Source organism: Petaurus breviceps, unplaced genomic scaffold (assembly GCF_028583685.1).
Source record: "Petaurus breviceps papuanus isolate PSGF00001 unplaced genomic scaffold, PetGlider_PUasm1.0 229, whole genome shotgun sequence".
NCBI lineage: Eukaryota > Metazoa > Chordata > Mammalia > Diprotodontia > Petauridae > Petaurus > Petaurus breviceps.
Window position 1 is genome coordinate 14603372 of NW_027185903.1, and position 13789 is coordinate 14617160.

The window sequence follows — 13789 nt, forward strand, 5'->3', positions numbered from 1 at the left end:
ACTCAATAAATTCCAATGACTATCAACTCCATGATCAAATATAAATCCTCTGTTTTGCATTCGAAGTTCTATATAACCTTGCCGTTCCTCATATTCTTATCCCTTTCCAGTCTTTTTACATTCTCTCAAGCACTCTTTGAGGGCACACTAATGATATTAGCCTCTGTGCTGTTCTAATAACAAGACACTCCAGGCATTTTCTCTATCTATCCTCCGTTGCTGAAATGCTTTCCCTCCTCATCACCACCTCCTGGTTTCCCTGGCTTGCTTCAAGTTCCAAATAAAATCCTATCTTCTACAGGAAAACTTTCCCAAGTCCTCCTAATTCTAGTACCTTGCCTCTGTTAATTATTTCCTAGTATAAGGTGTTTAGCCACACGTGTTTGACGGGCATCTTTCCTATGAGATTATGAGCTCCTTGAAGGCAAAAACTGTCTTTTTGCCTCTTTTTGCATCCTCTGCATTTTGAATGGTGCCTGGTACAAAGCAGATGCTTAATAAATGTTTACTGACAGAATAACGGAAACAAATTGACAAAAAATACTTTCCAGAACATTTGATTTTTTTTTAAAAATCAGAAAAATATACAAAGAAAAAATTTAAGAGTACAATCCATTCTCTAGTAGTACATGTACCCACAACATATAGAAAAAGATACAACTGCATGTTGATGGTGCTTGCACATTAATAGGCTCACTATTATGCCACTGCTGAATCTATGAATTTGTGTCATCATTAGAGGTAACAATATGACACTCACTATACAGTAAATGCAACAACACTGATTCACATACTTTGAACTATCTATTCCATTCCTAGAATTACACCCCAAAGATGTTATTGAAAAGGAAGAAAATGCCTTTTTAGACAGAGTCCCAGTAGCAATATTCAGAATAGCAAAAAAAAGAAAAAAATCCAACAGAAAAAAACTAAAACCCAGAAGGAATCAAAAATCCTGGATACAACCATAGTACAATAATTGGGGAAAGGCTAAAACGGTTTTAAGAAGCATTTGTCACCCTACTATGTTCTATATACCACAGGCAGACATAATCCAAACCTTAGCAAAGTTACATTCTCCTGGATACAAAAAAAATTTTATTACATCCTAAGAAATGGCATGTATGAGAAAAGATATGTGAAGACATGTACTTTGTGAGAAAAGCTGAAAGAGAACAATACACTAAGTGCCTAGCACATGTACGGTCCTTTAAAAATCCTTGTTGACTAATAAAAAATTCCCCCACAAAGTTTAAAAGAAAAAAGACAAAGCATTCAAAAGGGGATATGAAAGTAAACAATGTTTCATTGTTATCGTAATAGTGTATATATATATATGTAATATATTATGTGTGTATACATATATATATATATATATAGTAACAACACATTTTAAGAAATGGAGTTCAAGGTTTTATGCATAGTAATTTTGTTTTTGTATTTGGATGTTAGTAACCATGAACAACAAAAAAAAGTTTACGAAAAATGGAATTCTTTTGTGATAAGGAAACTGGTTTTTAATTACTCATTTTTCAAGTGATTTTTCCCAAATAACTTACTACAGTGTAGAAACACAAGGAAATAAAAGGGTAAATGAGGAAAAGAACACTGACATCCAGAGCAAGGCATTTGTGTACTCTAGACAAGCCTTTAAGATTGCCACACTTCACACTCACAACTCATGATAAGTAACTTGTCACCAGAGTTTACTGTAACACCTAAGTCTCAATCACTGGGAGTGTTAAACAGCAACCACTTATAAATTTATATGATGTAATCCTCCTAACAACTGTACTAAGGAAATGGTAATATTGTTTAGTGGTTGGGAGTGGAGGGAAATTGGCAGGGAGGAGAATGGAGAAACCTGTACTTTCAATGAGAAGGAGATATTATAGATCTTCAAGTAATATGAGAATAATAAGTCAAGGGAGCATATTACCAAAGAAATGTAAAGTGAAAATGTCAAAAAATTTCATGTACTTTGTAATTTTGCCTTAAGTTGACTTTACACCCAGACAAAGGGTGAGAAGTATTTTCTACCTTTTACCTTGGAAATACAAGATGACCAAAAATCCAGAATTCTAAATTGTGCCATTAATACTACAGTTTATCTACACGATAGGTTAAATAGATTCCTGTGGATCAGACTGGGTATCTTATTATTTTAAAAATTTCTATAGGAAAATGAGTTTGTCTGAAACACTGATTAGCTTATGAAAACTTTCTAAATACATTTCTATATTATAAAACTTTGTATTAGACAATAAGTCATTATTTGTTGTACCCCTGAACATATTATAAAAAGTTTTTATTTAGTTTCTAAATTCTCAATCTTTATTTCTGGTTACTATTTGCACACCACAGAATATAAGGCAACTGGTGTCAAGTCAAAATTGCATTTTGTTCTCCTAGGATGAAAAGAGATTCAAACCTAATCCTTTAGACTAATGACATATTAGCTTCTCCTAGACAGCCTTCAATAGTGACAGGGTAAGAGCAGGACTTAAAATGACAATCTTCTATTAATTTCAAAGTATTCTCTTTCACTTATATTTCAGTACTGAAAGCAATATTCAGTTCGACTAGAGCTCTTGCAAGTTCCTGTACTGTTCACAAGAAATTAGATTCCTAGCAACATACTTTTATAAACAAACAATTCCAATACAACAAAACAGATGTCTTATGGAGTGTACCATAAGAGAATTTAATAGGGTATAGTATAAAACTAAGAACAACTTCACTTGAAACAGCAGTAGTGTGGCAGAAAGAGCAGTTGCCTAGGAATCAGAAGACTTAGCTTTGCTAACTACCTGTGTTTCACTGTGGGCAAGACACTTCACTTTTTATTTATTTGTAAAGTAAAAGTAATGTATGGGATGATTTTTAAGTTCCCTCTCAAACTAACATTCTATGACTCTACAGTAACCACTTTAAAAAATTCAGAACATAAGTATGTTTCCTATTGTAAAACCCAATTCAAAATGAATGATAATTTGTATTTGCTGCTCTGAATTTCCTTTTACATTATCAAATTTGATAGCATGAACAAGTGCTAGGTGCTTAACTTGTCTAATAAGTGCTTACCTCATTTTTATGTATCATGTCACTATGCCACCCTAAAGAGCCCCATCTCTTTTCCCACTTTATGCAAAATTTTGTACTACTAGGCTGAATCTCTAGGTAATATTCCTGTGATAGGAACATTCTTCTTTAGCTTCATTTCCACTCTGAAACTTGGTACCTAACCTTGAAATCTTAAATCCGATAACAGTTTATCAAAAAACTCCAAGAACCTTTTAGTAAATAAGCAAGTCAGAAAAACTACCACCACCTTGGACAAAGCATTTGGACGACTTCTGGAAATACTAATCTCTAAACATGATATTAATACCTACTCAAACCATTAGGCTACCAACTAATTAGTGGAATGCTCAACTCTTCAACGGATCAGTGATCACATTATATGGTTATCATTTTAAATACTTAGAACATAATCTACTCAGGCATATTAGGCACATCCATTATGTACACGTCCTATGCATGCCATCCACAGTTTTGCCATGGGGTAGGGAGTTGAGATGTTGCACTTAATATACTGGGGGCTTTCTTTACATTCTACTGAAATCAGAAAAAATGCCAACAAATCATGCGGTCTGCCCATTAGGTATTATTAGGTCTCACCAAGTGACTTACTCTTAATCTTTATGGATCATACATTTTTTGATATCCTTTACTTGAGATTTGACTTATAAATTCCTGTTTGTAATCTGGCACCATCTACTCTCACTTACCACTGGCCTTTCCATGTCTTCTGGGCCATAATCATTTACCATTCTTCCACAACTCTAGTGTTTCATACCTTACAACCACATAACACTAGAATATTGTTATCAAGATGGATTTTTGTTTCAGGAAGAAATGTGGCCTCATTAAGAGACCTTTACAATTTCCAAAAGGTAATCAAATACCTTCTCTTCCTCTGATTAAGTCTCTTTCTTCCTCCTGCTAAGCTCCTGCCACATTGTCTCTTTCTATCTGATACACAAATTCTATACAATGTTCATCCAACCGCATATCATTCTGGGTAACAGGCAGTCTTCTTCATCCACTTAGAATTTCCTGTGTTGTATTAGGCCACACTCACAGACATCATCCAGGAATTTCTGAAATTTTCCTGGCTTGATGCAATTAGTACATTGTCTTCAACAAACAGGTGGAGAGGGGCGGCCAGGTGGCTCAGCGAATAAGAGCACTGGCCCCAGAGTCGGGATGACCTGGGATCAAATCTGGGCTCAGATACTTAGCACCACACCCAGGAATAACTAGCTTTGTAACCTTGAGCAAGTTACTTAACCCCAATTGCTAAAAAAAAAAAAAAAAAAAGTAGAGAACTTCATTATCCATGAGGAATACCTTTGATTCAGGCTTTATGATGGATCTCCATGACAGTGGTGATCAACTCTGGCAAGCATATATCTTCATGTTTAATTCATTATTTGATATTAAACACACTGTTAAATACGGCTCTCTATTACATCTTTCAAGTCATCTTGAATAGTTTTTATGTAAAGACAGAAAATGTTGGAAAACATATTTTAGATATTACTTGGCTCTACCAAATCAAAATTTTATATAGTCAAACAGTAAATCAGTCAACATGCAATGTACCAGGCAGTGTTAAAATGCTAGAGATACAAAAAAATTATAAACATAAGAATAAGCAAAGTGAGATCTTATATTCTCAACATTTTTCAGTAAATTTAGTTATGGAAGATATCAATTGTGAATTATTGTTTAGGAAAAGTCTTCCTGTTCCAAGACCCTCTGAAAGGATAATTTTGATGTGGAAATACATCCTTCTCATTAAAAATATTTAATAGATAGTAAAGCAGGCACATGGGTCAGTAGTTATTGATTTTCTCAATTACCTTTTGTTATTGGTGTTACTAACAAGGTCAATGCTTAATAATCATACCAAACACCTTCTCATTAGATACCTTAAGAACTAATTCCTTAATATCCTCAAGGCTGTGCTGCCTCGGGGGCGGCCAGGTAGCACAGTGAGTAAGAGCACCGGCTCCAGTGTTAGAATGACCTGGAGATCGAATCCAGGCTCAGACACTTAGCACCCACACAGAAACACCTGGCCGTGTAACCTTGAGCAAGTTACTTAACCCCGACTGCTTTAAAAAAAATAAAAAAAAGACTGTGCTGCCTCCTCTGAACCACCTTTGTTTACACTTGATCTAATCCAGCTTTTTAAAAAAAACTATCTTGGATCTCTTCAATCTTGGCTTCCTCTTCAATAAACATGCCTGAGACCATAATATTTTAGTTCAAGTGCAATGAGGTTCTACCTCCTTGATGATGAAAAGTTTCTTATAAAAATCTTTGCAAATATTTTCCATCTTTTTCATATTTGTTGCCTTCTTTTAGTTTCATCCTTAAATATATCCAGAATGAATTTCTTTTGGTTTTATTTTATTTTATCTAATATTTATTTTATTTTATTCTCCACTGCTTTTCTATCTTATGAAGTGATACTTCCCAACATCTCTCTCCACGAATTAGTTTTATTCAAAACTGGTATTACTGACTGCCATTTTTCTCAGATTTTTTTCTCTCACTCTTATAGGTTCCTCATTATTGCAATTTTCTACTGGTTACATTTCTAAGTGAGAGGGAAAAAAGGACCCTCTCCTGGTCCAGGCAGATTAAGAGCAACTAGTACTGAGGTTGCAAAAATTACTTTTAAAAACTGAAAGAAAATACTTTACCAGGGTCTTTTGAAGGAGAAAAATATGGCCCTAATACTTGCACCAGGGAGGAATAAAGCTAAGAAAGAACTCTAAGTTCAATATAACTAATAAATATCAATGTGAATATCTTAATTAAAATCCTAGCAAAAAAAGATTGCAACAGTATGTCCAAAAAGTTATTCACTGTGATATCACAAGTTGGATCTAGCCCAGATGATTGTAATGATGTTAATATTAACATATTATATATTATATCACATTCAAAACAAATACAACCAAAATCACATAATTTTATCAGAAGATGAAGAACGTCTTTGAGAATGTATAATACACTTTAATGCTTTAAAAAAGACTCTAGGGGGCAGTTAGATAGCGCAGTGAATAGAGCATCAACCCTGAAGTCAGGAGGACCTGAGTTCAAATCTGGCCTAAAACATTTAACACTTACTAGCCGTGTGACCGTGGGCAAGTCACTTAACCCCAGTTGCCCTTCAAAAAGCAAATAAATAAATAAATAAAAATTAAAAAGACTCTAAAAAGGATAAGTAATGAAGATCTTAAAAAAGATACAGCTATAAAACCAAAAGCTACCATTATACAGAATAGGTAAATGATAGAAACTTTCCCAGTAACTATAAGGATAGAAAGACACCTATTATTATTTGAAAGAGCTGTAGAAATCCTGGTCATAGTAATAAAAGTAATTAAAAGCATAAACACTGGTGAAGGAAAAAATGTAAAGAATATGGCTTAGGGGCAGCCAGGTAGCACAGTGAGTAAGAGCACTGGCTCCAGCGTTGGGATGACCTGGAGATTGAATCCTGGGCTTAGATACTTAGCACCACACCCAGAAATAACTGGCCATGTAACCTTGAGCAAGTTACTTAACCCCAACTGCTTAAAAAAAAAATATGGCTTACTCAGAGCACCCTAAGAATCATGAAAGAACCTGAGGAAAAGATTCAGCTAAGTAGCAGGATACAAAATAAACACTCCAAAATTGTCAGCATTATTATATAACAAAAACAAAATCCAAAAGTAAACAGCAGAATGAGAAATTTCATTTAAAAAAACATACAAATTATATAAACTATCTAGGAGTCAATCCTACCAAGTCATAAGCAACACTTAGATACAGGCAATCAGAAGCACCTTAAATAAAAATATGACAAATTATCAGAGGGGCATCCAATGGCTGAGCTACAACACTATATAAGACATGATGATGCTACCTTAATTATTTGATAGACTTAGGGCTATATCGAAATACAAAGGTGATATTATAGTGCTAAACAAAATACAACAAAACTGATTTAAAAGGACAAAAATTTAGAATCTCAATGAAAATGAGAAGAAAAAATAGAAATAAAGGAATAGCAAACTTACTAGACTCAAATTTTAAATCTGTTCTCAGGTTAGATTTTACTATTTTTTATTTACTAAATTATTTACTAATTTTTTATTTCTTTGGTGCCATTTCTTTTTCTTACAAGAAGATCAAACTAGATAAACAAGATTCAGAAACATCTGAACTCAATAACTCAGTATTTAAGAAACCTGAGAACAAAAATTGCTTGGGGGCGGATTCCAAATGTGATAACTCCTGGGATACCTGGAAAGCAAACTGGCTTGGAAAAAAAAAAAAAAACAGAACCAAAACCAAATGGTTTATGCCACCATATTATACCTTATACCACAAGTTCCAAATGAATGTTCTACTTAAATATAAAGTCATATCTTCTAAAATAGAAAAGAAAATGGATTGAGGTATCTTTTACAATTATAACTGGGGAAAAAATTCTTATTGAAACCAAGAGTATATCACAAAAAAATTAAATAATTCTGATTACATGAAATTAAAATTTTTCATTTTGCATGAACAAAAATTAATACACGTAGACTAAAAAAGGTCAAATGTCAAGTAGGAAGAAAAGAAGTCTGTATCAAGTAATGCTAATAAAGCCCTAATATCCAAGATATATAAGGAATTAAGAATTATTTAAAATCAAGAAGCATTCCCTGATGAGTGGCCCAAGTATAAGAAGCAATAGTTCTTAAAAGAGTTATAATGTATAAACAACTACATAAAAGACTGCTCCAAATCACTAATAAAAGAAACTCAAACAAAACAAATGCTCAACTTAGCAAGCGGATAAAGATGACCAAAGATGAAAATAATGCATATGGAGGAGACTGCAAGAAGATAAGCGCACAGATATGGAATGAGTCCAACTACTGTAGTCTTCTGTCATAACTTCCTAACAAGTTTTCCTACCTCCACTCTATCCTGCATAACATTTCTTGATCAGACCACATTACTCCATTGTTCACAATTCTTTAATGGTACCCTATCTATTAAAGTCCTAGCAAGGCATCCAGAGCCCTTTATAAATGCAGGAGAGATACTGTCATTATGCATAATTCTATAAAGTCAAATAAATCTTTATGAGTGAAATAAGAACAGAAATCGAATACATAAGCTTAAAATACTAATATAAAAAATCAGCACCTTTTGTTGTACCAAGTTTATTCTGATTGTCAATAAATTAATAATTCCTAAAAAGGTACATGACAATGAGATGCTTACATACACTACTTGTCTAATCCTTAACTATTTAATAATCCTTAAAGGGTTGCAGGATGCCACTGAGTACAAAATGAAGGCCAAGTGAACTTTTTACATATCTCTTTCAAAAGAAATCAGAACCAATACTCCATGTTAATTTGGCTTTAGGATTTAGACAATTACTAGTTATTATTATTTAGGCAATATTAGTTACTACTAGGCACTATGATGACTATGTTTAAGGCGATTTTGCTTAAGTTTTCAAGAAATGTACAGAAGAAAGAAGAGCATTTTTGTTTGAATGTATAAATACAATATATCAAATACAACTCATAAACTAAAAAAGTTAAATAAGCACAAAGAAAAATATTACACTTATCCTAAATCCATAATACTAAAAGTTATTTTCAGCTACTGTACAATGACAATAGAACTAGTATTTATCAAGGTACCCACTATGTAAAAATATTATTCTTCAAGCAAGAGATATCAAGACCAAAACCAAGTAAAAGGCTCTACTTTTCAGGAAATTATATTTTACTGGCTTGGGAGGCATAATGGGAATTTAAAAAAATAGATAAATAAATGCATAGCTATTTAGGAAGGAAGACAATGAAAATGGAAGATCAGGAAAGACCTCACAGATAAAAGAAGCAACTGAGCTAAGTCTCAGAGGAAGAATGCTAAGAGGAAAGAATATGAGTAAGAAATTCTAGGTTCACGAGATAAACAAACAGTATGAAATGCAGAAGTTGAATGCCAACTTTGGCTGGAATTTAATGCATATGAATGTGAACAGCATGAAATATGTCTTGGAAAGCAGGATGGAGTCAGACTGTGGAGGGGCCTTAAACATTTGGCTTAGGAGTTGGTATCTTATCATAGAATGTGGGACTTCAACTTTTTTTATGTCATGCACACCTTTGCTTAAGGTTATGGACCTCTTCTCAGAATATTTATTACCTACATTCATAATTAAAGAAAATGTCAAATTTCAGTTACAGGTTAATGAAAATAAAGATATAACTTTTCCCCCATTCAAATTCATAGACTGCCTGAAATATACCCACAAGATCCCAAGTTAAGAACCCTGTTCTAGAAACAATAGGGAGATGCCGAAGGGAGGCTTTCCAGCAGGGAAGCAACAGGGTCAAACTATGATTTGAATAGTTTGTGTAGGGTGAATGCATAATCATGACTGAAGGATGGAGTAAAAAAGCAGACTGCAAAGGGTTAAGAAGTAGGCAAGTAGAGGTAGCCTGTGTAGAAGACCTTCATAACTTTGGCTATGAAAAGGAGGCGAGATGGAAGATAGTTAAGGAGAGTGGAAGGTGAAATGATGAGGGAGATTTCAGCATGTTTGTAAAAAATGAGAATTTGACTATTCCTTTCAAAACTGCTTATTTCTAGGTGGTTACAGAACTTGAATATTAAGAGTGATATTAATGTAGAAATAAATGGTAGATTCAGAACTACCAGGAAACTTGAGTTTTAGCACTGGCTTTACAACCAAATAATACATAATCGATTACCCCATATTATTAAATCTGAAATCAGACTTGTGTCCAATTAAACTTACAATTATGCAGGTAACTTCCCTGAAAAGTAGCACTGACCTACTAATTCTAAAAAATTTAATATCTGTACCACTGGTAAAATTCTATTTTAGGAAATTTCAAAGATTTTGTTCTACTTAAAACCTAAATATAGGAAGATGTGGTTACTTTTTTAAAAATGTGTTTATATAATATATACACTTGATTTGTAATCTTCACCTTAGGCGGAGTTCTGTGTAGTGGGATACTTTCTTCTGGTCTCTTGGAATACTGGGTATCTGGGTATAGATGAAGAATAGCTGATACTAGTGGTTCACAAAAAAGGTAAAATGTTTTCATATGTTGATTTGTACTGTCTGCTTTAAACATATCATCATCACTTAGGTTCTGTTGCTTCATTCCCAGATCACCTCCTCTTCTTCCTACCCTACTAATCATTAATCTCTAAATAATTCTTCAGTCTCTCCTTCCTCCAGCCCAGTTCTTCATTCCCACTGTGGCTGCTAACTGCCTCATTCTCTTACTCATTTCTTTCGCTCTCTACCCTGCTAAGATGAGACCTGAGCTACAAATGCAGTTATTAAAAAACTTGAATCAAAAGTATTTATATTCAACATACTGACATAGAAACAAGGACTTGCACTACTGAAGAAAAGCATGTCTTTTAGTTGTTAGAAATATGGTGGCAGGGGCGGCTGGGTGGCGCAGCGAGTAAAGCGCCAGCCCTGGAATCTGGAGGACCCGAGTTCGGTTCCTACCTGAGACACTTAACACCCACACAAAAAATACTAGCCATGTAACCTTGGGCAAGTTACTTAACCCCAATTGCCCTCCAAAAGGCAAAAAAAAAAAGAAGAAATATGGTGGCAACACCCTTTAGTCCTTTAGCATACTTTGCACATATTGCTAAATCTCAATGGAGGGAAAAAAAAGCACCCAAAACACTAACCTGATCTCAAGATCTTCAATATTTTATATAAATAGCCTAAGATGATGACCATTTATTCTCTAAACATGAAACAAGTGGTAGCAAGTATATAGCCTATGAAGCCTATGAAAATTTATAGTTCTGCTAAACTGTCTTCTTTCTTTTTATTCTTAGTAGATAGCTCTCTTGGTAGGGTAGGCAGGAGTGATACATTTGGAAATCAATGCCACATGACAACAAAAGACAAAATTAAAAATTTTTTGAAACAACATAAATTATTGTCTCAACACTTTCAAACCATCTCCATTATTTTTCCTACAAGTATCCTAAGTTCTTTTAGTACTAAGCTGTTTTGAAAACTAGAATCTCGGGGCGGCTAGGTGGTGCAGTGAGTAAAGCACTGGCCCCTGAGTCAGGAGGACCCGAGATTGGTTCTGGCCTCAGACACTTAACACCCACACAAAAAAACTAGCCGTGTAACCTTGGACAAGTTACTTAATCCCAACTGCCCTCCAAAAGACAAAACAAACAAACAAAAAAAACTAGAATCTCTGTCATATATGGATAGATTGCATAAACCTTTAACATCACAGAAAGGTATATGAGAAATATTAGAAAGATACCTCTTTCCCTTAATCATATAAGCCAAAATTAAGTTAGGGTTCCATGACTGGCATAAGAATATAAATACACCTTTCAATTTCACAGAGTAATATAATAATCTGTTATGAGAAAACAACTTTCTCTAAACAGAAAAGTATTCATTCACTTCTAAATTTTAACAGACCCTTTTTAGATTATAACATACTCTTTGGTTTCCCTCCTAAAACTCTTCTATTACTACCATAATATATGTTATACAGTGTTCAAAAAGTTTGTAGCACAAGTATTTTAAGGGTAAAATATTTATTCAGAAAGTGAACTTACCGTAATAACAGCCTTGCTGAGACAGATAGATCCCCGACATCCATACTCTGTTTCATCTTCAGACTTGTAGTAACTCAGAGTGTTATTTTTCAAAACTACCCAACGATCCTGCCACCCATGAATGTAGTTTGTCCACTAAGGGAGAAAACAACAACAAAAAAAAAAATATGCCTGAATTTAATACTGAAGTACAATTTACTGAACTAATATCTAATTTAAATTTTTGTAACAGTGATTAAATCAAATTTCTCTCCCCAATAGCTGTTAAATTAAGAAAAAGAATGAGAACACAAAACAAAAATTACTTAGGAGGGCCAGAGAGTGGAAAATTCTTAATGATTTTCAGATTTTTTAATATCTATGTTCACTTGTGACATAGTTAACAATGTAAGATACAAAAACTTTCCCTCTAATCCAGGATGTGTAAGGACATACCAAAAAATTACTTAACAGGTACCAGGCCCATGTGAACTACATCTCAGGGAAACAAAAGAACTAGCAAGTCATTACTGAACCACTGTCAGTGATCTTTAAAAAACAATGTTTTGAAAACTAGAATCTCTATCATATATATAGATATAGATATAGATATACAAGAGGTGGTATAGGAACAAAAGGCAAAAATGTCCAAATTTTCAAAAAGAAAGAATCAAATAGAGTAGAAACAGGACCTCCACAGGGCTCCGGCTCCCACCACCTCCAATCCATGTAAAAGGGGACTCTGAACAAACTTTGGACAGAACCTACAAAATGACACAGAGAAGCTAACCTCCTACTGAGGACAGCCCGGCAGGCCAGCAGGAAGCAACCAGAGCAGTGCTCTGGGAGCTGAGCCTAGGCCCACACCAAGGTTTTAGCCCCAGGGTGGGCCTGATCAGCCACCTGCTGGAGGGACTCCAGATAACCAGCAGCTGTGGCAGTTTCCAGAAATATCAACACATAGATGCTAAGGACAAAGTGAGAGGTCAGTGCAGTGTGGCCTTTGGGACCAGTGTGGACTTTGCCCCAGGGGCAAGAGGCAGCTGAGGAGCCTTGGCACAGCCTCCACCACGTGGCAGCTCCCAGCCTGCAGACTGTAGAGGGACCAAGCAACCAGTCTGAGGGGTAATTGCTCTTGCTTTAACCTCCTTGGATCTGGAGTGCGGTCTAAGGTGGAGGTCCTGGGGTGTGTGTCCAGCTTGCCAGATCGTGTGGAGACCTCAGAGAGGGCACCCAACTAATACCTCTAGCAGCAGAGAAAACCCCAGAATTTGGGATGTAAGCTCCCCTGTCTTGTGGTAGAGTCCTACTTAGGCAAAAAGCCCAGGGGTCAAGTGACTGAGTAGCGACATGACCAGGCAAAGGAAGCAAAGCAAACAGAAGAATTCAACATTAGACTCCTATTTTGGGAACAAAAAGGAGCAAAGCATAGAACAGGAGGAAGACAATGAAGTCATAACTCCTGCACCAAAAGCTTCAAAGGAAAATACAAGCTGGTTACAGGCCACAGAGGACCTTAAGAAGCAGATAAGAGAAGTAGAGGAAAAATTGGGAAGAGAAATGAGAATGATGCAAGAAAATTACGAAATGAGAGTCAACAACCTCACTGAGAAAAATAGCACCTTAAAAAATAGACTAACTCAAATGGCAAAAGAGGCTCAAAAAGGCAAAGAGAAGAATGCCTTAAAAAGCCAAATTTGCCAGAGGGAAAAAGAATCTCAAAAGCTCACTGAGGAGAATCATTACTTCAGAATTAGACCACAGCAAAGAAGCTAATGACTTTATGAGAAATCAAGATACTATTAAACAGATTCAAACAAATGAAAGAATAGAAGGCAATGTGAAATATCTTATGGGACAAACCACTGACCCGGAAAAGAGATCCAGGAGAGAGAATTTAAAAATTATTGGACTATGTGAAAGCCATGATCAAAGAAAGAACCTAGAAATCATCCTCCAAGAAATCTCAAGGAAAACTGCCCTGATGTTTTAGAACCAGAGGGCAAAATTAGAGGTTGAAAAAATCCACCGATCACCTCCTGAAAAAGATCCCAAAAAGAAAACTCCTACAAAT

General features: G+C 35.0%; 1 protein-coding gene across 3 annotated transcripts in view; it reads right to left on the minus strand.

Annotated features, from left to right (window-relative positions):
- The window catches only part of CERT1 (ceramide transporter 1), a 173253-nt gene that overhangs the window by 150015 nt on the left and 9449 nt on the right, over positions 1–13789 (minus strand). For all 3 annotated transcript variants that reach the window (XM_069096249.1, XM_069096248.1, XM_069096250.1), the window contains one exon: positions 11737–11871. In XM_069096249.1, the coding sequence (XP_068952350.1) occupies positions 11737–11871 (135 nt within the window). The remainder of the gene's footprint in view (positions 1–11736; positions 11872–13789) is intronic.